Below are 23,418 nucleotides of genomic sequence, written 5' to 3' on the forward strand. Positions count from 1 at the left end.
ATGCAAACAAGTACTGACTCTGCTCTTCATAGGAACAGTCCACCCCGAACCTTGGTCACCTCACACATTCACGCTGAGGTCCACTATTTTTTAGTTGGGAAATTTGAGATTTAGACCCTCTGACTCTCACTGACTGAGCTACGCCTCTGTATAGCAAGCACCATGCTGTATGTATAATCAGAACGGAATTGCACAAATTGTCTTCTCTCACTGTCAATTCATTATGTGTCTGAAGTCTATAAAATACCTTTAAAATAGCACACACACCGAAATGCTTTTAACATCTCACGTGACATGGACGTCCTATTGTTTTATGGAGTGTTGTACAGTTGCCTATCAGCCCACCGTGCACATGAAATGCACCGTGAGGCAGTGAGCTGTTCAAAAATAGCCCCAGCTTGAATGCCACCCAAACAACTCACTCCGTGACACTGCTTTTTATGCAAGATCTCTGGATTGCCTATTCTTTCAAGATTTAATAAGCTTATAGTTTTTCCTTTTTTGTAGTCGTCTTTCAACATGCTTTCTTCACAAACATCATGAAAATTTATGCTGGGAAGAGATCACCCTCTCATCTATTTCTTATTGCCAATACCTTGGCACTAGGCTGTATCCAACCACAGCAACCAGGCATTTTTTCTGGCTACAAGCCTGGCCAACAATCCGCCCGTAATCTACTTCCAAAAGCCTTCTACGGCCATCGGCCTTCATCGATTTTCCTGGACGGGTTACACACAGTCATTGAAGCAAAGGTTCTAAGTACCCATCATGCATTATTTGTCAATTTTGGTGAACAAATGGTACATTCGAAAAATTGCTGGAGGAGGTTTACCTGTAGAGATAGGTCGGGTGTAGGAGATTCTTCATCAACGACATGGAAGAAGTTGTTGTTTGATTTAATGAAAAATACACTGATTACCTTGATCAATTTCTCCACTAAGATTTTACTGTCCCTGGCGTGTGATAAAGGGTATGACCCATCAATGGGCCAATCCCCTGCCTTTCCTTCCATGTTTTGGTGGAATATGATGTATTCTGATGGTACCAGTATGTTCAGAATTAGTTGAGACATAATTGTGATCATGTCTCAATCTGAAAGAGAAGATAGAGGTGTTGAAGTTATTTATGACAGCAATCTTGACACTATTTTTCACAACTGATCTGTAATAATGTGGAAGACACTTGAGGACTGTGTAAGTGGTGCTGCCGGATGTTGTAGTGAGCGTTTCATTTCCGATCAGGTTGCCTGAGTGTATTCCTCTTCCTGGTCTTTCTTTTCCTTGTGTTCGTAAAGAAAGGAATGGTGAGGACTCCCTCCAGTGGGAAATCTCTTTGAAGGGGGGTGACGTGGATGATAATACACTTGGTATGCGATTACCAGTTGGCGTCTACATGTGTAATGTAATTTTGAAGCAATCTTAGGTCCTTGAATAATATCTGTAACCTTGAGGAAAGGTTGCTGACCTGAGAAGAACTGAAAGTGTTAGACTTGGGCACTCAGCTACATTATTTTCAACCAGATCCCGGCACAATCATGGCATATTCTCTATAATTCGCTTCAATCTTTATCTCATAGCTGAATAAGCTGTACAATTCGGCGAGGGGGTTCAAATATCACCTATTTTAATTCTTGTATGGCCTGTCTCCTCACAGCGAATTAAGGACTTGGTCAAACTACAGGACAATTATAATTATACATAGTCCATCACCTACATAGTCCGATTGGTATCTAAAATACTGTGAAGAAACTGATGGAAAAATTAAGTGTAAATATTGAGGAGTATAATAAAGCATCCACTGAGATAAAAAAAAGCCATTCTTTTAAAATTGCAGCCCACAAAAATGTATGGCCTGTTAGACAAATACATTGCCAATGCCATTATGTTATTTTGAAAATCGTGTCTTTTTTTATTTTATCTAAGAAATTGGATATAACCGAACAATGAGGGATCTGATTAAAAACTTCATACCAGCCTCCAACCCACAATGTATTTATAAAGAGTAATTTAATTATTAGACAAGTCATTTCATTTATTTGAGGAGGGTACAGCTTTAAGATTGTTGTTGATCTGGGTAGAGCCAAACCATAGATGAGGGTTTCAGTCGGAGAAGTTAAGATTTATCTGTTCCCAGGTTTTCCATGAATGATTCACCATGAAATCACTTAGAAGATTAAAGCCGGATACGATCCAGTCCCGAGTTAGACTCAGGGCAAGAAGAGTGACCCCAAGGAATCCTTGCCTTGCGTACATTGCTCACATTTTTTAAAACTTTTATTTGCACTTGTAAATCAGGTGTGAGAGGAGATGGTGTCCTGCTGCTATGTATACAGAAGGTTCTGGGAGAAGATTAAAGCGTTCAGGTACCCTGATAAGCAGTAAGTACCGCTGCATAATGCAAACGTTATCAAGGGGCATTATGCAAAGGCCATAAACTTGTAGAGAGGCAAGAGCGATCGAGTACCACTGAGATGGGGAAATAGCAGTGCCAAATAACGCAGCGCTTGACACAGGAGGGATTCTGCATGGCAAGCTATAGAGAAGTAAACCTTATGGTATATTCCGAATCAGAATCCGCGGGACAGGTGCACTCGGATTCGGACTCTATGGGGCAGGTGTGTGCTGCTGCAGCACCAGACAAAGCAGGTGGCAGTCATTCGTTCAATTATCCAGCATTGTTTACATTTTGCATTGAAATATTTAAATGTATAGGCCAGGGGCTTTGTAATAACATAGAGCCTGACACATATATAGTTTTATTTGGATATTCCTGCAATGACCGTAATCTTACAGAATCAGATCAGCAATTTATTTTTGCACTATTTCTAGAACTTGGTCTCTGGTATAGCAATGTTGGCAATCATGTATATACCTTCTGTGGCACAATTGCAGGCAAATTTGATATGTATCAGAATGAGTATTTACATGCATCCATAAATCATGCGATTCATAACCTCCATAAGGTTAGCGTATTTTCTAGGTCTAAATATCAATGTTATGCTCTTTTTTGAAATTGGTTAAGATTTGATCTCATTTAAGACTTCTCTCTTTTCCCCTCAGTCTAATTTTTAATTATTGCAATTTCTGTTTCAACGACTTATTGAGATACATTTTTCGACAAATCAGTTGAATTGCGATATATGTATTATAATATACAATGATTTTTTTTATTTGAATGCTTGATCTGGATTACTTACCTTTTGACACTGCTGAATTAAAAGTTGAATTGGAGTCCACCTCAATACGCAGCAAATCATGTTTTGACAGTAATGTTTGTAATAAAGGCGGTGACCCTTTGAAATAGAGAGCATTTTTTACACTTTATTGTCTGTTGGTTGGTTATTACAATTGTTGAAATATCTAAAGCAATATCTAACTCAATAGTACTTGTTTTATTCAACATCAAAGATGAAATGCTGAGTCAACTGGTTGGGTTTGAATATGTTACCTAGCGGCCACACGCATATTGTGATCCCTAGGAGCTACTGTATCATTAGGCTCTCAGTCTTTCTTTGTCATTTGTCACAGGCAGACATGATATGTAATAATTACCAGCTGTGACCCCTGTCCATACACAAGAATGATATTCAGAGCCACACTGGATGGCTCAGATAGTAAAGTCATAGGGGTAGGAAAGTGCCCATTTTTGACATGGTCACCCCCACGTTTTGCCCTAGCACTGATGCTTTCTGACTAAAAGTGCACTGCATCCCTGTTATCCAGGCCCCCGGTGCCCTTTCTCCTAAAACAAGGTAAAATGTCTCATTGTTACCCAATTGGCAAGGATTTTGGCACCCCAGTAAGTCCTCAGTAAATGGTACCCCTGGTACCTACGGCATGGTAACTAAAGAGCTGTAGCATGTATTATGCCACCCTTAGGGACCCACACCCAAACAGCATGCAGACTGCCATTGCAGGCTGCGTGAAATGGTGCAAACCATTCCAAAAACATTCCACGGTACACTGCATATACTATATGTAAGTCACCCCTACAGCAGGCCTTGGAGCTCTAAGGCAGGGTGCATTATATTGTATGAGATGGCCCACCTGCAGGATCAGATAGGCCCCTGTGATGTCTAGTTCCATTAGTAGATATTGCAAGTGATCAGGCAGCCATCTTAAGGACATGTACTGGTCATCATGATTTACCTAGCTACATGATGGCTGCACTGAAATCAATGGTGTTTGGTATCAAACACCTCATCTCAAATCTATACTGATGCCAGTATCAGATTTATTGGGACATGCACCGAGAGGGCACCTTAAAGGTGCCCCCTGAAAACCTACTAGTCCTCTAGTGTGCTGACCGACTAGTGTCTTCAAACCTGCCACCACAGACGAGTTTCTGACCCCCTGTGAGAGCCTGCGCTCCTAGGCCCGAAACCAAGTTTGTTCCGGAGGAAGGTGGTAACACCTCCTCCAGTTGGATGGCTGGTGATTAAGCATATCAAGGCTAGAGGCTTCAATGCGTCTGCCGCCTTTGATATGCAACCTCAGCTTTCCCCAGGCCTGGGGAATGCCACCCCCTGCCCTGATATCCATTTGGCGCCAGAGCAGGCGGGACAATTAGATAGTAAAAGGCGTGTCATACTTTCAGGCTAAGCACACCGGTAAGGTGGGCCACCTGAAGTGGACAGACGATAAAGGGTTTCACCATCTTGGATTTTGTGAAACTAGGCACTCTGGTTCAGGATTATGACCACTCCACAGGAACAGGTCATATAAGAGGTGTAGTCACCCCAGGGGTAAGTAGCCCATTGGCTACTACCCTACACTTCTCTAAATAAATTCAGTATTTTGAGGTCCCTCTAACACCAGGAAAACAGATTTATCTACTGAAAACCAAAGGAAGGACAAAGGAGAGCAGAGGGTGTGAGAACAGAGATCCTGCACCGAAATTGGCGCCAAACCCTGCCTGGCTGCTTTCACCCCATCAAATTCATTGCCCAGAACCTGAACAGCCTCCCCACACCTTTGGTGGACTGTTCCCCCTTCAACAACCATGCAGCATCTCCCTTGGCATGAATGAGCGTTTCTTGGTCATTAACGACCGCCGAGGGCCCCAGGGAGGGCAGGGTTTGACAACCCACTAACAGCAAATACCTCTTGATAAAAGAGAGGCAAAATAGTAGTTTAGGAAAGGTTTGGCTTCAGGGCAGGAATGTATTAATTACAAATGTTAATTTCATAATATTCAGGCTGTGCCCGCTTAGCATATTTAAAGCGTTGTTTCTCCTACCCAACAGTAAAGCACTTAATTTGTTTAATAGATATTTTCTGTCTGTGGAACGTAGCGTAGTGTTAATACATGGTGCAGGAAGAGTCTCCATATAGCACTTGGCGAAATCTAAGCGCTAAGAAAGCTTTCCTGAGGGCCTGCATCCTTATGCAAAAGGTGTTGAGACTTTTTGTTGCCCAATGGTGGGGGAGGGAGGGGGGGGAGAATTACCTTCTCTCCTACTGCCTTATGCAGAGGTGGAGGAGGGGGCTATCCAAAAGAATAAATGCCAACAGACCCGATTGAGGCGAGAGGCTCACGATGTTTGAAGCCAAACATGCAGGCCCAGGGCCCTCACCTTCCAAGGGGCCCCAGGGAAGGTGAACTTTTGCTGCAGCTCACTTTTATATATTTCTGTATCTCTCCCTTCAACGTATAATTCAATATTGTTCTGCAGCATAGGGCTTGAATTAGCAGAAAATGGCCAATACAATTCATAGTTGTGCCAAACAGTGGCCCCCAAAATATTTCTTGCCCAGGGCCCCCCAAATCCTTAAGCTGACACTGCACACATGGTTTTATTTTAGCTGTCTCCCGCCTAAAATTGCCTCTACATCAATATATCCATAGGGAAAATACATTCCCCAATAATTTTTTTCTGAAATTTCCCACTTTACACTTTTAATGAATTGATTTACTGTGCCATTACGTGTTTTATGGTTTTTATTGAATGTAGGTGTCTATGTATTGTTATGGTTTTAAAATAACTTAAAACAATAAAAGTATACCTGCCTAGCTACACTTTTCAAGTGTTGGCATGTATGTGTTGGCTCCCCTCCTCCTCGTCTGTGGCCTGTAGAAGTGTTTGGGGGAGGACCAGGTCAGAGTGCTGCCCCTCCTGCACTTTGTGGGCAATTAAGAAGAGGGTGCAGGAGCAGGGGAGAGCTGGTCCGCTCCTCTTTGTCCTGTGCACCGCTGTGGGTCACAGAGGAAGCGGGTCAGCTTGTACTCATTCAGTGCTCTGTTTGTAATTGTGAACAGGGTACAGGAGGTGGTGCAAAGAGACCCCTTCCCCTTTCACGTGCAGAGTGCTGCAAGTCATGAAGGGGCAGTTCAGCTGACACCCAATCCTGAACCCTCCCTATTCACATTTGCGAGCAGGAGTAGGTGCAGGCTGACTTGCTCCCTTTCCAAATTATGTGGTCCATACAAAAGCCGGTCAGCACACACCCACTTGTGCTCCCTGTTGGGAATAGTCAACAGAGTGCAGGAGCGGGTTAGAAGATTGCAAGTGCTCTTCCTGTGTTTAAAACAAAAGCTTGTCGGTTGCGGTCCGAACCGCATCTACTACTCTGGTCCGACCGACTCATTAGGTTGCTTGCGCTTGGAGGCAGTAGTCAGAGGGACTGACCGATGCCTTCTGATGGGCTCAAAAATATTAAGCCGGAGAATTGACAGCCGGAGAAAGGGAGCGTTGAGGGCACAAACACTGGGCCGGAATGGGAACCGAAACCAGCCCTGGCAAACTGCTCGGCCAGCCCACCTGGGTGGGGGGAGGGGGTGCGCAGGTGTGGCTGAGCTGTTTGCTATGGCTCGTTTTGGACAATTTTGTTACAGGGGGCCGATATTGCCAGCCCCGGTAACAAAAACGGTCTCCCAGGGTCCCAAAACCAGCCCCCACCCTGGTGGCTCACCGTGGAAACTCCCGGTGCCCGCTATGGCCAGTCCGACCCTGCACAAACACAGCTGCAGAAGGAGGTTGATGCACTGGGACTGTGGGGGTGAGCACATCCAGAGTGGATGCAGGGGACAGGGAGACAGGGGTGCATGGGGGAACCTTCGGGGGCAAGGCAGGGTGACTGACATACAGAGGGGGGATGGAAGGGTGGTGGGGCAACCAGAATACTACAGGGCAAGCAGCAGAGCATGCATGGGGACTGCAGGGTGGGGGAGGGGCTCACACAGGGTCTGCACAGGGTAAGGGCTGCAGGGGGGCAGGAGGCACATCGAGTGCATGTATGCATGAGCCAGGACAACACACAGAGGGGCAGGAGGGGAGAGGGGGCATGCAGAAAAGGTTGCTGGACAGGTGGGGACATACAAATAGTATGCAGGAGAGCAGGGAGGCACACAAATGGACAGAGGTAACACGGAGGCAGTGCCGAGGATCAGCGGCATACAGAGGGGCTTCGGAGGTGAGCCATGGTGGTACACGGAGCAGTCTCTGTGAAATATGGGCTTCATCATCATAATGACAGCCCACTAACCTCTTCAGAGGCTTGCCTTTGTCAAGTCACTAGGATTATGCATGTATATCCAAGAAATAATTGACTGAAACAGTTGAACAGTTGAACTTACTAAAAAGCCAAAAAATATATTTCCACTACAACGTTTTGGCTTCTGCCTTTCTTAAGTAGTGCAGAATTACTTTCTCAGAGACTGATCAGCTGGCAGTGCAGAATTTTCAGAAAGTATCATCAGCCATAATTCCAGTGGAGTGTAGATTCAAGGCAGTCCTGAAACATGTTCAAATGTTCAGTGGCCAAGCGATATTGCAAGTGATATTTACTTCATCTGGATACAATGATTTTAAACAGTAAATTCAGACTTTTTCTTGGTGTTCTCTATAGTCAGTAAATCTAGAGCAGAGGTCTTCAAACTTTTTTGCTCAGAGCCCCCCCCAAGCAATATATTTCGAAGTCGGGCCCCCCTCCAAAACATTATGGCAAGGATTGGGGGAGTAGGAGGGAAATGGGCGCGTATAGGGAGTGGGGCATATGAGATGATTTCAGGAGTACTTTTTCTATAGCTTATAAACCTCACTAAAAATGAGACTTCTAAAACAGCAAAAGCATCAAACAAAAACATGTATTATCCCAAACATACTTACCCCCATAATTGGGGTGTAGTGAGCCCCTCCCACTCTTGGACCCCAATGCAACTACACCTGAGTAGCAGGCTATCTCCTTTGCATCTTTTACCTCTTCCCCACCTTGGCGGATCATCACCTTGGCCCTAATGATAGAAAGAAAAATATTCTGCCATGCCCCTTTTTTAAAGGTAAACTGTCATAATTGTGATGCAGTGGGCCCCTCAAACCCCTGAGCCCCAGTCCTGCTTCATATGTTTGCCTAATGATAACCAGCAGTGGCCACTTACACACCTGGCAGCGGTACCAGCTTCACTAATGAATGGCCTTTTTAAAAAGAAATTAAAAAAGAGACCACTTATATTGTCCCCTTCTTTCGGGTATCTCTCTGAAGAAGCTATCTCTGGCCATTTGTAAACATAAAAATTAGTCCCCATACAGTGTTCCATATTCTGGGCCTTCTCTTTGACAAGATCAATGAATCTCAATCCTTTCCTCTGTCTCCTAGACTATTACTGTGAGGCTCCAGTAGTCGAGAGGATTAGGGCTGTACATCTGAATTCAACCCTGCAGGCCTTCTACCTGCCACCCCATGGGCTCAACTTTCACACAAAAAACTGCTCCAGAATGGTTAATATTGACTTTGAGGTGCCTCTGCCTGAAAGCGTAGGGTGTGGTGGTAGTGCAGAAAGTTGAAAAAGAAACCAGCCATTAATTGATTGAGTCACTTAAAGCCAGGGCCACTGGAATTATGAGTTTCTGCAGCAGTATCATTTTTGCACATAATTATGAGTTTACCGCATGTGCTACATAATCCATAATCTGCAGATTCCAACAAAAAAACCTTGATTTTAGCTTAACAGGAACAAAAGTTGCTTAAAACGAGGCAAAGTGTTCCGGAGCAGTGGAAGGCCCTTTGCAAAGATTGACTGGCAATCTTGTAGTTGCTTATGGCTGTATTTGGGTGAGATGAAATATTTCCCTCGACAGCGTTACCATGAGTTAAAATAACAAAATAATGAAGTAATGCTAACCACAAAATGTGCCGTATAATTAACCTTTTTTTGTTGCATTATTTAGTCACCCCTGCAGCATAATGTGGTCCTCTCCTACTGAATTATTCCAGCGGCTCTGCTTAAAGCTTCATGGCGGCAAAGATTTATTCTTTTTGAGATGTAATGTAGGGGTGTTAGCTGAGATTTGGAATAGTGGAGGCACTTACAAAAATGATTACTTATTACTAAAAAGTATATTATGTAAGAACTTGTTTTATACCTCAATCACTGCATCATTGTGCTGCAGCAGCAGCCTAGTTTAGAATATTTAAATACTATTTTAAAATAATGACTTACATATTCAGAATGCTTTCTGCTACAGGCTGGGACCTCATAGCACTATAAACAAGGCCACTGGAATTATGTGGCAGGAGAAGGCCAAATTATGCAACAAGTAGAGGCGAATAATGCTGCATAATCGTGCCTATTTTGTGATAGCATTATTGCATTATTTTGCCATTTTTCGACTTGTTAACAGTGTCCTGGCATATATTTCCCCTCATTAGTACCTCTTTAACACCCACATATAGCAATAAGCAACAGAAAGGTGACCAGTCAACCTTTAGAAAGGGCTTTCCGCTGCAAGGTAACGTGTTGCTGCTGCCGTTTGAGCTCGAAACAAGTTTTTTGTTTTAAATCTGCAAATCATGCAGCAGGTGATGGATTATGTGGCAAATGCAGGAAATCCATAACTATGCTCAAAATGCTAACACACATACACACACATCTACAGTGATGGTAGTTGCAAACTGAGGTTAGTTTAACTTGCATTTATTTTTCAATTCTTCTGTGATAACAAAAAACACTTGCTCTTTTTTTTTTTTTTAAACTTCTTTGATCGTGCCAGCAGACTCACTGACCTCCCGACCCCACAGCACTCTGATAACAGTTGTCACTTTCACTTCAAGGCCTGGGTGTAAATGAAGATGGCCTGGAAATGCAGCAAATAAAGATCGCTGCACTTCCAGGCCATCTTCATTTACATGTACTTTCAGAGGCATTAGCGCCCCCCTGGCAACCCATCCATGTCACCCCAGAGGGGCGCGCCCCACAGTTTGAAGACCTCTGATCTAGAGGGTTTCTATAGTCCTCTTGTTCTGTCATGATCATACTTTCCGCAGGGAAAATCTTAGTCTGACTGCAGGTGGTCTGCATGGGTAAAATGAGTTTACATATTGACCCAAATTTCTTATCAATTATTGCTGATTTAAACGTGCCAAGTTTAACATGTGTAGACTAAGATAGCACTTTTATGTATAAATATATTAAACTTTTCTTTTAGTTTAGAATGTTCTAGAAATGTTTCTAGCACACTACAGTGCCACACAAGTGACAAATTGAGCAATATATACATGACAAATACAATAAAAATATATAGAGCCTGGTTAAATCACATAAATCGTGTCTTAGAGAAAATCATGTCAGTTTCTGGTCAAGGTCATATGCAAAAGGAGGAAGAATTACATTTTCAACAGACTAAGGGTTAGATGTACAAAGCCCGATTTTCAGAATTGAGCAGTTTGCGCCATCAAAAATGCTTTTACAGATGTGCAAAAGGTAAAATGCGATGTGGTAACTTGTTATCTAATCACAATTTGCATTTACGGTGTCCCTTTCTAATACCAAATCAGTTTGGTATGTATTACTGTTTGCGACCCAATTCTGTTCTCAAAACAGTTATAATTTACCACCACACCCCTTCCCCTTTGAGAATGTTAAACATTATGCCTACTCTTAAAACATGAAACCTTAAAATTTCAGTTTTTCTTTTTAAACACAGCCTGTTTTGCTTTAACCCCTTCAGTGCCCTCCCCTTTCCCCGCCCAGTGCCGGCCGTTGCATTAGCGGGCGGGGTCTATGACGAGCTGGACTCGTCATGGGCACAGCGCCACCGCGGCCCATGACGAGTCCAGCTCGTCATGGGCACTGAAGGGGTTAAGGAAAATGGGCTGCAATTTAAGAAACAAAGTTTTCTTTATTAAAAAGCAATCACAGACATGGTCTGCTGACCTCAGCTGGCCAACATCCCTGTGATGGCTGTGATTCCTACAGGGCCGGCTTTAGCACTGGTGGCGCCCTGTGCGACAAAGTTTGTTGGCGCCCCCCACAGACTCCCTCACTACCATCCTTTAACAGTGCCCCCTCAAGTCTCCGTAACCACTCTCTCTCAGATATATTTTTTAATTGGTTAAATAGTGCCTCCTATACCAATGTAGGGTGTCAGAGCACTTTACATCACACACAAATTACACAGAGACAATCAGTCAAAGGTGTGTAAATTAGTGTATATGAAATGTTCCATAAGCCAGAAGACTACCATGTGAATCACATGCCATCCATACTGGTAGACATTTTAGTTTAAGAGTGCTTGGTCTGAAGAAGCACAGACTCAGAATCTTAAACATAACCCCATGGTTTGGGGTTACATTTAATAATAAGGATTTGTTTTGTTTACCGAAATGAACCCTTTTTGAAACATTAGATTAATGAAAGACAGAGGAGAAAATTATAATGCTATAATCTATACCTTGCAGTTTGCATGCATCTCTTTTACAGTGATTAGCTCACTGTTCCATGTTAGGATTTTAACATCTACACTGTTAGTGACAAAAGGATCTCTCTGACAAAATTACTGATCTATTTAAACGATATGCACTTTCGGATTTACATGGTACACATTCTTTGCAGCAGGCATATTAGCCCTCTCTACTACCATAAAATAAGTTAAAACTTCCACTAGACAAAACTCCTTTTCTCTCCAGGTAGAACATTAATCACCGTAGTTATCTTGACATTTTTATTGTATGAAAATTGCAGGAGGCCAGCAATGCAGCAGCAGGTGCTTTTAAAAAACCATAAAATACTTCCAAGCACGGCGCCCCCTCGAAGAGTCAGCACCTGGTGCGGTGGCACCGGTCGTACCGCCCTAAAGCCGGCCCTGGATTCCTAACGGGGTTGCAAATTGCGACCTACCTCATTAGCATTCATGAGGTATGGCCTATTAACGACCCACTAGGAATCGCTTTCTTACATTAGGAATTGTGATTTCCTCTTTGCGATTTTGTAAGAATCTCAATGAGGAAATCACAGATCTACATTTTTGTACATCTGGCCCGAAGTCATTTCAGAAGTGGAACACACAGAAGTGAAAGACCAGATCATCTGCAAGAAAACCGATGCTGGTACAAAGCCTTTCAATTATTATGTGTGGTTCCCATTAGTATAATCAACATGTAATCAGGTTATAACATTCTAGAGCTCATATGATCTGTTCTACAGGGCCTCGTGCAAAAATACTCAATTAGGGTGGTTGGTATACTACCCACATGTACATTTTAAATTGTTCCCCTGATTGTAATACAAATATGCAGTCATTTCATGGATCATTAATATGATTCCAGTGACTTTGATTTTCATGCTGGTGCCTGGCAAATGCCGTAAATGAATACACCAGCACACCTATTGTCTTTTACTCCCAATAGGTATTGTTGGTACTGCAAGTTTTACCAAACACTTCAGTCCCTCCCCCGCACAGATTCATATATAATGTTTGTCCAAGAGTTACAGATGCAGATTAGTCTTAAGTTAGGCATGGGTTGGCTAATATGTCTTCAAAAATGTGACTCCAAAACTATTACCTTACATAGTGCTTGTTACCACTGGCATAAGAATAAAAAATCCAAAATGGCCACCAGTGCTTCATGAAGCATGAATGTGCATGCATTGGCAGCCATCATGGATTGGTTTTTTTATGAGGAAAATCATTCCATATGGCCTTCGGTGCATGACAATGCTTGTGCACACAGGCAACAGTCTTTCAATGCTTTTTTCTAATAAAGACAAAGTATTCCTAGATTTACAAGATGGCTCATGATGTATGTGTGTGTAAGCTTCATGATAGTCGGCCATTTTGGTATTTTTATGTGAATTGTAATTTACCATTCCAAGATGTCCAATTGTCATTTTAGAATGGTAAATTAAAATAAAAATTATTTACCTCAAATGTCTGTTTTTCTAGCAAAGTTTTTTAAGCATAGGGTTAGCACAGTGATATCCACACCGAGTTAGAAAGGGACAAAGTCTTTTGCCATTTGTACAGCAAAATCTTTAAGCATAGGATTAGCTAGTGCCATCCATGCAGACTTTCCATAGGAAGAACGTTTTTTGTTTTGCTAATAACTTTGGCAACGTTTGACAACTCCTCACAAAACATTCCCCCTGTCCCCAAAACAGGTTCATCCACCTCACCTCCTTCCTGGAAAGTTTTGAGGGTGATCCAAGCGGGGTCAAGAAAAAAGGGGCTCCCAAAACCCAGTTTTCCTATGCAATTTCCATAAGGAAATCTGACCAGTGCTACAGCCCAAATAGCTGAACAGAATTACCAAATTTTGCAGAAACCTAGCTCTTTACCCAGAAAGCGTGCTTTTTAAAAAAAAATTGGTGTAATTCCATTAATTATTTTTTGAGAAATCTAGAGTTCAAAATGTATAGGTGTCTGGACTGTTGGGCTGACATTAAAAAATGTTCTGATTGACTAAGGTCCTTTTTCAAGTAAATGCTCTGATCGACTGGTTGCAACATTACGAGAAATGTTGAAGCGGCCATTACAGGACTCTGCGCCCTGGTCCCCTGTCCTGAAAATAGCTTTTTAAAAAGGACATAAGGGGGCAGGGCAGGGATACCCCGACTCTCTAGTCTTTGTGTGTGGGGGGGGGGGGGGGGGGGGGGGGTTAAAGAACACCCCTGGTGCCAAAATAAAAATATTATTTTTTTAAATGTAGGCGTCACATTTTGTTTTTTAATACTCCTGAGGTGGGCCGGGGCCCAGGGATTGGCACATCTACTGTTTTATTAATTAATGGGAAGGGGGCTTGCTTGGGGCCCCTCTTCCTCGGGCCAACTTTTGTACTCAGGATCCTCATCTCACAGATCCCGATGCAAAGCTGTCCCAGGGTGGACAGGAGAAAGAGCGCTGTGCTCCTGCGGGCGGGAGCCATGAAGAAGGATGCTAAGCCCCGGCGGAGCACACATGTTGCTGGTTCCCATGCGGCCCCATAGGGGCGGGGCTGCATGTGTGGAGTCGGTGTAGTCGCTGGGGCTCCCCTGTGGCCTCAAACAATGAAATAATAGTGGGTTTTAAATGTAGAAATTTACTGAAAAAAACTAAGGTTAAAGTGATGTTATAGTTAGGTGAAAATGTCAGTCAAAATATACCATTTTAAACTCTAAAAACCACTGAAATTCACCGGCTATAGTTTACCAAGCTTACTGTAACTTGCTCCCCTGCCATGCACTGCTTATGACCACACACACTACAGCACTCATGACATGTTTAATGACATTATTTTTTTTTTTTTTTTTTTTTTTTTTTAAACCTTTATTCCTATAAGTCAGATACACAGCTATTCAGCCGACATCCCGGAGGTTCGGCAGCTCGTCAATCGACACATGAAGTAATCCATAGCTCTTATGCAGGATAAAGACAAAGGTTTCATTTTTAAAAACTATCTAGAATAAACACAACAAGCAAGGCAGTATACATCATAAGGTCGTGTCAGTTCCCAACGAGGGGGCGGCCCCATTTCCAACATCAAATCAAAGCCACCGATCGAGAGGATGAGGGAGAAGCAGAGGCGCTAACATTCTAACGGAGGTGCATCAGAAAGACCCAGATCGGAAGTGAGGCTAGGGGGAAAGTTGCTCCTCTGGTGGTTCAGTGGCAGGAGGCAGACATATGCCCCCCCTATACTGGTTCCAACCTCCCCATACCTTATGCCATTTCTTAGGCCTCCCCCGCGCACTATACACCGTTTTCTCTCGAAACATGCTCCAGTCCATGTTGTCCTTCCATGCATCCAGGGTGGGCGGGCTATGAGAGCCCCACAGTCGTGCTATATCTCGCTTAGCCACCATATTGCCTAGGGTCACCCATTGAGTCTGCGCAGCGTCATAATCTGTAGGACCCCACACATTCAAAAGACAGCGCTGCGCCTCTGGATGCAGTACAATACCCGTGACCTCCTGCATCACAACGTGAATCCGCTTCCATAACTCCGCAATCACACCGCACTCCCATATAATATGTAGGAAGGTGCCCACCATCCCGCAGCCCCTCTTACACAGCCCATCCTCGGAAAAACCCATATGGACCAGCCGGGGCCCAGTGACATAAACTCTATGCAGTATCTTAAGCTGGACCAGCCATAGCCTGGCGGGGATCGCGACCTCCTTAGGAGAGGAGACGGCGTACTGCCAATCCTCATCGTCCAGCTCAAGGCCGTCCCTAGTCCACTGATCCCGCACCCCCAGGAGGAGGTCGGTCCGAACGTTCACAAGCTTTTTGTAGATTAGGGAGATTGTGCTCTCTGGCATATGGCCGTCCAGGATCCGGTCCTCCAAAGGAGAGGACTCAGGCACCTTTTCCCCCTCAACGAGGACCGACCGCAGCGCATGGCGCACCTGCGCATACCGAAAGTATTCCGTGCCCTCCAGCGCATATTCCGTCCGCAGCTCGTCAAACGACTTAATCCGCCCCTTGGTCAGCATGTCCCCCACCCTGGAGATGCCGATCAGATCCCATTTCTCGAATCCCTTAGAGTGCCAAAGTTTCCCCAGCATGTCGGAGTCATACAACGGAGTGGCGAGGGTGAGCCTATCCTTCCAGCCCAGTGCGTTCGTGACTGTCTTCCACACGTGCACCGCCACCCCGGTCGGCCCCGTGAGGGACCCAGCCGGGGGCCTCGAGTAAAGTGCTCTATAGTAGCCACCCCCACGCAGCAACCACCGGTCCATCGCAAAGCCAGGGCTAAGCGCCGGGCCGTAGACTCCATGATTGATCGCGCTCAGTTGGGAGGCCCAGTAGTATCTTCTGATGTCGGGAAGCGCGATACCCCCATCGTACCAAGGGAGAGTTAGTTTTGCTATCGCTATACGCGGACGGCCGTCCCACAACAGCGAGCGCTGTAGACTCTCAACCTCCCGAAAGTAGCTGGCCGGAACCAGCTCCTGGGTGTTCTGCAGGGCATAGAGAAAACGGGGAAGAGACATCATTTTGAATAGCACAGCACGGCCAAGGAGGGAAAGCGGTAGCCGCCGCTAGCCCGCCACGTCCCGCCGCAGACGCGCCAACGGAGGGAGCAGGTTCCTCTCATACCGTACCGTTGGGTCGGCAGAGATATAAATCCCAAGATACATGAAACCCTCCCGGGCGATCTGGATCGGGCAATTCCGCGGGGGAACCGGGACGTCTCCACACAGGGCATACAGATATGACTTCCCCCAGTTAATGGTTAGTCCCGAATTCCTCCCAAAGGAAGTCAAAATGTCGCAGACAACTATGAGGGACTTCCGGGGTGAAGTGAGATAGAGCAGAATATCATCGGCATAAAGGGAGATGCGGTCTTCGTGGTCAGGTGACCATCGAATCCCCCTCACATCTGGGTGCCATCGTATCCAGGCCGCCAGCGGCTCAAGAGCAAGAGCGAACAACAGCGGCGACAGAGGACAGCCCTGCCTGGTACCCCTCCCCAGGTCGAAGGGACGGGACGCCCTACCGTTGACTGCGACTTTAGCGAGAGGTCCTTCATATAACAGTCTCACCCAGCCCACAAATCCGGGTCCGAAGCCGAATTTCACAAGCGCAGCCCACAGATATGCCCACTCTACCGTATCGAAAGCCATCGTTGCGTCGAGCGCTGCCACAATGGCCGGCTCCCGCATCGTCCCCACCCTTGCGATCACTCCGTGGATGCGCCTAAGGTTCAACGCGGTGTTACGATGCGGGATGAACCCAGATTGGTCAGGGTGGATCAGATCCCTGATCACCCTGACCAGACGGTTAGCAAGGATTTTGGCGAGGATCTTCGGCTCGGCATTAAGGAGCGAGATCGGCCTATATGAGCTGCACCTGTTCCTGGGCTTGCCATCTTTATGAATGACCACGATTGTTGCCAGGCGCTGGTCGAGCGGGAGGCAGCCCGTCTCCCGCGCCTCCACAAACATAGCTCGCAAATGCGGAGCGATCTTATCCGGCCGGAGTTTGTAGAACTCAATTGGCAGGCCATTCGGGCCCGAGGCCTTGCCCGGACGCAATGAGCGGATAGCCCCCGCGATTTCGTTGACTGTGATATCGCCATCAAGATCATCCCTGTCTATGTCGGAGAGGCAAGGCAAAGCAAGATCGCGCAGGAGTTCACACGAATCCCCCACTGGCCTGTCCGACACGGAGGTATAGACCGTGTGGAAGTAATCCGCAAAGCACTGGACTATGCCATCCGGCTCCGTGACCTCGACGCCATCCGCCGTCACGAGGTCCGGCACAACACGATTGACCCGCTCCTTTTTATCCAGCCACGCGATTAACTTCCCGGCCTTGTCCCCGACGTCGTACAGACGGCCCTGCTGTTCTCTACTCAAGGCTTTGGCCGCGTCCGTCACAAGGGCCTTGTACTCCGATTGCTTAAGGCTCAAATTATGCAGCGCCGCCGCCGTGACCTCCCCCTCCAGCGCCAGCTCTAGATCTGCGATCTCCGCCTCAATCTGGGCGACCTCCGCGTCTCTCCGACGCTTGGCTGCTGCTATCAAGGAGAGGGCCTCACCCCTAAGCACTGTGTTGAACGCTTCCCACAAAGACACCGCCGACGTGACCGAGCCGAGATTTTCCTGGAAATAACGATCGACCGCCTTCAGCACCGCACTACGAGTCGTAGGGTCCCTGAAATACCACGGGTTAATTGGGGCCACCCTACCCCCCACTCCTCTACCAACCTCCATACAGATCCACACCGGCGAATGGTCAGAGATACCCCGTGCCATGTGCCTGGCCTCAGAGACAAAGGAGGCGTGTGCAGCTAGGGTGAGCACATAATCAATTCTGGAGAGACTGCCATGCGCCCCTGAATGGAAAGTGTATTGTCGCTGTGTGGGATGCAACAGTCTCCAACAATCAACCAGACCAAGGGTATCCACAAAATCCGGAAGCCACTTCTGAGCCCCTCCCGAACTCCTTGGCGGGTGTCTGTCAAGCAATCCGGATCCAACCGCATTGAAGTCGCCACCCACCACCAACATTCCCTCTGGGAGATCCAACAATGTCCTCTCTAAGTCCGCAAGTGTAGAAGGCTGCAGTGCAGGAGGGACATAAACCGACACCAAAACCAGCGTCCTGCCCTCCCACCTCCCCGCTACTGCCGCAAAGCGTCCCCTATCATCGACAGTAGTGGAGTCAACCTCGAATGGCAGAGAGGACCTGACAAGTATTCCCGCCCCTCTAGAGCCCGAGGAAAACCCGGAGTGTGCGACAAATTTGTAGCCTTTCCTGTTGAGCGCATAGCACGTGTTGCCAATCAAGTGCGTCTCTTGCAATAAGACAATATCAGGGGTACATCGCTTCAGAAATTGCAGGACAATCCCACGCTTAATACGATCCCCCAAGCCATTTACATTCCAACTGAGTATTTTTAGGCCCCTACCCCCCATCCCAACATGTAAGGAGACCACCACCCCCCGCGTGGAACCGCACTCGAGTCACAGAAGCTTGCATCTTTACGCCTTGCATAACCAAAAACAACAACAACCCCAACAACAACCCCCATCCACCCCCCACCCTGCACCCCTGCGTAAGCTCCAAAATGCCCCCCAACTTGCAGTGTGCCTGTCGCCCCATACAAAGACTAATCTACAAGAAGAACCCCAGAGGAGGAAAAGGCTCCCATACTGCCCCCGCTACCCCCCGGACTATCACCCTCCCGGGGGAACCGGAGTTCTAGTACTTAAGTCCTGGCTCATTGTTCATCCCCACCACCGTCTGCTCCACCGGAGCGTTCCACGCCAGTCCGTCCTTGGTACAATGTGTCCAGCCATTCTCCGACCATGTCCGGTGACTCAAAAAAGAAAGTCCGCTCTTCGAACACCACACGCAACCTGGCCGGGAAGAGCATGGCGTATTTCAGTCCCATCTCTCGTAGCCTTCTCTTGACCGCCAGGAAGCCTTGTCGTTGCCTCTGCACCATCTGGGTAAAGTCCGGATAGAAACTTACGGTAGTGTTCTGGAATGGCATCGGGCCGGACACCCGCGATGCTTGCAGAATGGCATCTCGGTCCCTGAAGTTAAAGATCCTGGCGACAATCGGCCTCGGAGGGGCCCCCACCTTGGGCCTCCCGCCAGGGACTCTGTGGGCCCGCTCGACAGTAAAGAACTTACTGAGGCCTTTGGGCGCCAGACGGTTCACCACCAGGTCCTCCACAAACAGGTCCACCGACTGTTCCTCCGAATTTTCCGGGACCCCAATAATGCGCACGTTGTTGCGCCTTGCACGGCCTTCGAACTCTTCCAACCGTCGGGCAAAGTGATCATTTGCAGTCCGCAAGGTACGGACTTCCAGCTGAAGGCCGGAGACGTCGCCCAGGAGGCCGGCAGTCTTGAGGTCCAGGGACTGGACCCGCTCATTAGTTTTCCCCAGGTCTGCCCGAATCAGATTGACGTCGATCGATATGGCGTCCACTTTATGCGCCAGGGTCTCAAATTGTTGCCCGATAGAGGACTTCATCCCTTCGATGGCCCCCATGATATCTTGCAGGGTCGGTTCCGCGGAGGGGGGCGACACGTCCTTCAAGGCCTCCAGTGCCTGGCCCGATCCGCCCGGAGACCCCTTCTGGTGGGCATAGCGGTCCATGTTGTTAGTCTGGGTGTAGCCTCCCCGCCTGGTACTCTTGGGCTTCTGTTTTTCGGCGTCCGATTTGCTCGACATCGCAATCTGCCGCTGAGACAATCTCCTTGCCCATACAGAGTAGACAACCGTGCAACCAGTGACTGGCACCACTCACGCCCAAGCCCGGGCGCGGTGGAGACGGGAAAGCGAAAGTGAAAGTGAAAGTGATAACACCTTCCTTCCGACGACTCGCCCCTCGCACGGCTGCTGTTGTTCAATTAGTGCACGGGCACTGTGCCAACGCAAGTCCCGGGCACCTTTCGGGGAGTAGGCCACAAACTTCCAGGCAGTACAACTTCGGTCTCTGGTGGGCGATTTCGATCCGGACAGCGGCTCTCGCCTCAGCAACGGCTCCCCTCCAATATTCCGGGCGTCAAAAGCAGGATAATAGACAGGATAGCTGCCGGAGGGAGCGAGGGTCTCGGGAGCTCTAGACTCACGCGGCCATCTTGATCACGCGCTAAGCTCCTCCCCCTTTAATGACATTATTAATGACGTCACTGATGAGATCTCAAATTACATCATTGGAATGGCAAAGCAACACAGGGTGACCCAACATGGGAATGGTGGAGCATATGGCAGCGCATCATGGTGGACCGTGATAGTTAACACTTAAGCAACACTGGAGGGATGCAAAAGCAACATGAGGAGGGCAGGAGTGAAAGCAACACAGGGGTTTGGGGAAATCAACACGGAAGGCACTGGTGGTGGGACACAATGGGGTGAAGCACATGCGCAAGTGCAAGAAGGAAGAGGGTGGGGAGAAGCAGTAGGGCAACAGAAGGCAACACAGAGTGCAGGGAGAGATGCACACAAGGGAGAGGGCTCAAACGTGCATGCACTCTAATGGAGTGCTTCACACAAATGAAAAAAGTAGTGCTAGAAAAGCAAGCAGTGGAAACTGCGATGCCAGCCAGCCCACGAGACTGTAAGGAGACCCTTTGTTTGTAGATTAATATAGCGCCACTTATCACCCATGAGGGTATGCCGGCACTGTCCATGGGCATGGGGAGATTAAGTGATTTGCCCAGAATCATAGGATGTTGTACCGATGCCAATACTTGACGCCGGATACCCAACTCCATAGTCTGCAGCTTGGCTGCTGTGCCACATCCTCTCCCCAATGTTTCATGGGAGAGACCAACAAGATTGTCAAACTGGAACACAAATAAGAAGCCAGCATGAGAGTGACAACGAAAGCCAACAAATGATGAGCAGTAGGCGGGCTCCTTGCCTCTGTGTTTTTGGTAAGCCACAATATACCTCCCATTAGACTGTGCATGCGCTGTCTAGCAGGCTCGACCTAAAAATATTTCCCGATGTAAGCAGTGGAAGGATAAAAGGAAGCAGTGACCCTGGCACAGAGCAAAACTTGAATTAGAAGGAGCAATAGGTCTTTAATCAAAGGCAGTTAAAGGTGGCTGTAGGTGACGACTGAAAAGTGGTATGGGGGACGAGGGCTGCATCCTAGGACCTGTGCTTCATGTGCAACTAAGAATTCTATTGTTTGAGCTTCCACAAAATCTTTACAACTGCCCGATTATTTTCTTGGCGAAAATGTGTCTCACACTCATTTATGACAAAAATTAAAGGTGTAATTTACAAAAGCATGGGGCTCTGGTAGTGTTATCACATAAACATGTTCCTTGTTTGTATGCAATCTAGTTTTTACAGATGTGGTTAACGGTATCTACTTGAAATACCTGAATTCAAGTTAGTCCCATTGAACGATAGAAATACTAAATACAGTTGGAACGGTTCTATTTTTTTTATGTTTTGTATATTTGAGTTACTCTATCCGGTGTTTACACTTTAAAGCAAGCACATAATAGTTTTTCACGGATTTTTTGTGGGAAAAGATGTAAGCTTGTAAATATTTCACAATACGGAACTTCAGCTTCGAAGTTAATCAACATGTCTACAGCTTAACCCTCCACTGGCCTTTTCATTATGTATAGTGAAGAGCACATAATTGTGGTGAAATATTTGTGACAATGGATAGAAACGGTGTTTGCTTAAAGCTCAGTTCGTTTAAAAAAAAAAAACCTTTGCAACAACTTTTCCTGGTTCTCCATTTATTAAACATGAATTGAAAGGGTATATATTGTCATTCAGGTGTGTGTTTGATTAGTAAGAATAGCATTGTAACTAAAAGAGAATAATCATGAAATAAAATCCATTCTTTTTATTTCTCGACAGCCCCCGCTGATTCAAGCAATTTTCAATGGAGACACCGAGGAGATCCGGATGCTGATCTACAAAACTGAAGATGTGAATGCTTTGGTGAGTGGCCTCGTGCTGTTTTCCTTAGAATATTGTGCTGCAGTGTTCATCTGAAAGTACCCATGCAATCAAGTGCCCGGGGTTCACACACAATCATTGCCCTTGGTAGGCATTAAATGTATTCAATAGGGAATTATTCTTATTTTCCTGGTCTGAACTTGATCAACTCTTGAAGCAGATTTCTGAGGGACCACTTCTCAAAGTCTTTTGTTCATCTAAGCGTTCATTCTCACACACTGTACGACAGCCGTGCTTAGGTGCTGTGACACTCAACGTGCATTTTGCCCACCACATTATCAAACCTCATGCACCTCTCCCAACATGTCCCGCATAGGTCAAACCACAAATATCACTTAATGCACATTCAAAGGCGCGTGGAAACCCAATGCACACTGGAGCACTTTATGACCTCGCATGGAGTATGAAACACTATGTAAATGTTGCACATGAACCGTCCAGAAAAGCACTTTAGGTCTTGCAAGGGGTTTGAAAGGTGCTACATTAGCAATGCAATATGTTCCAAGTTTACAAAATCAGGATTTGTGTTCCTATATGCTTGTAAAGCACAACATTGAGCATTAGGGGTCTAACCAGAGGGGTCTGCGGTGTGGTGGCCATTGGGATGGTAGTACATAGCCGCTTTGCAGTTAGTCACAAACCTTTCCAATGGTGTTTTACCCCCAATTTATGCATCTAAGCCTCGTGTCACCAAAGGCTGGTGTAAGTGTGTAAATTGGGCCTGATGGGCATCGAAGCATTCGCATACTTAATGGCGCTGTAAGGAGAGGATCTTCCCCATTTGGAAAAATATTTCCAGGAGGCGAAAAACAAAGGAAAAATAAGCTTCACCTGTAAATTGAAAGTAACTGTAGACATGAGAAGAAGCTGACATTCTAAGGTTCGGCGCTTGTACTGAGAGCATGATTTCAATGGCCTTCTACTCACATGCTGGAGAATTTTGTGAAGCCCGTGAAAAGGAGTACCTTGAGGCAAATCGTAGATGTAAGGCTACTAATTACTGGTATTATTTCTCTCCAACAAATGGTTGGAAAATCCTTTGAACATTGTCCATCTTGGCTAGGAGCATCTATCAAAACTGGACACAATGTTATAGTGGGCAGGCAGGGGTTTACCCTCTCCCTTAGGAGTTCCTGGGAGGTTTGTAGCAGTAGGAGGTTCAGACAGGAAAAGCATCATGGTGAGCATAGACGAGGCTTAAGCGGCGTGTGTTCCGGATGGGCAGGTAGCTTGGATGTACGACGTAACAACGCGTGTCTTTACAACG

At 46.4% G+C, this 23,418-nt stretch overlaps 1 protein-coding gene across 6 annotated transcripts in view; it reads left to right on the plus strand.

Moving 5' to 3' along the window:
• Positions 1 to 23,418, plus strand: part of ANKRD44 (ankyrin repeat domain 44) — a 744,373-nt gene that overhangs the window by 224,672 nt on the left and 496,283 nt on the right. For all 6 annotated transcript variants that reach the window (XM_085648750.1, XM_085648754.1, XM_085648751.1 and 3 more), the window contains exon 2: positions 22,050 to 22,133. In XM_085648750.1, coding sequence (XP_085504876.1) covers positions 22,050 to 22,133 — 84 coding nt within the window. The remainder of the gene's footprint in view (positions 1 to 22,049; positions 22,134 to 23,418) is intronic.

Source organism: Triturus cristatus, chromosome 3_2 (genome assembly GCF_964204655.1).
Source record: "Triturus cristatus chromosome 3_2, aTriCri1.1, whole genome shotgun sequence".
Lineage (NCBI taxonomy): Eukaryota > Metazoa > Chordata > Amphibia > Caudata > Salamandridae > Triturus > Triturus cristatus.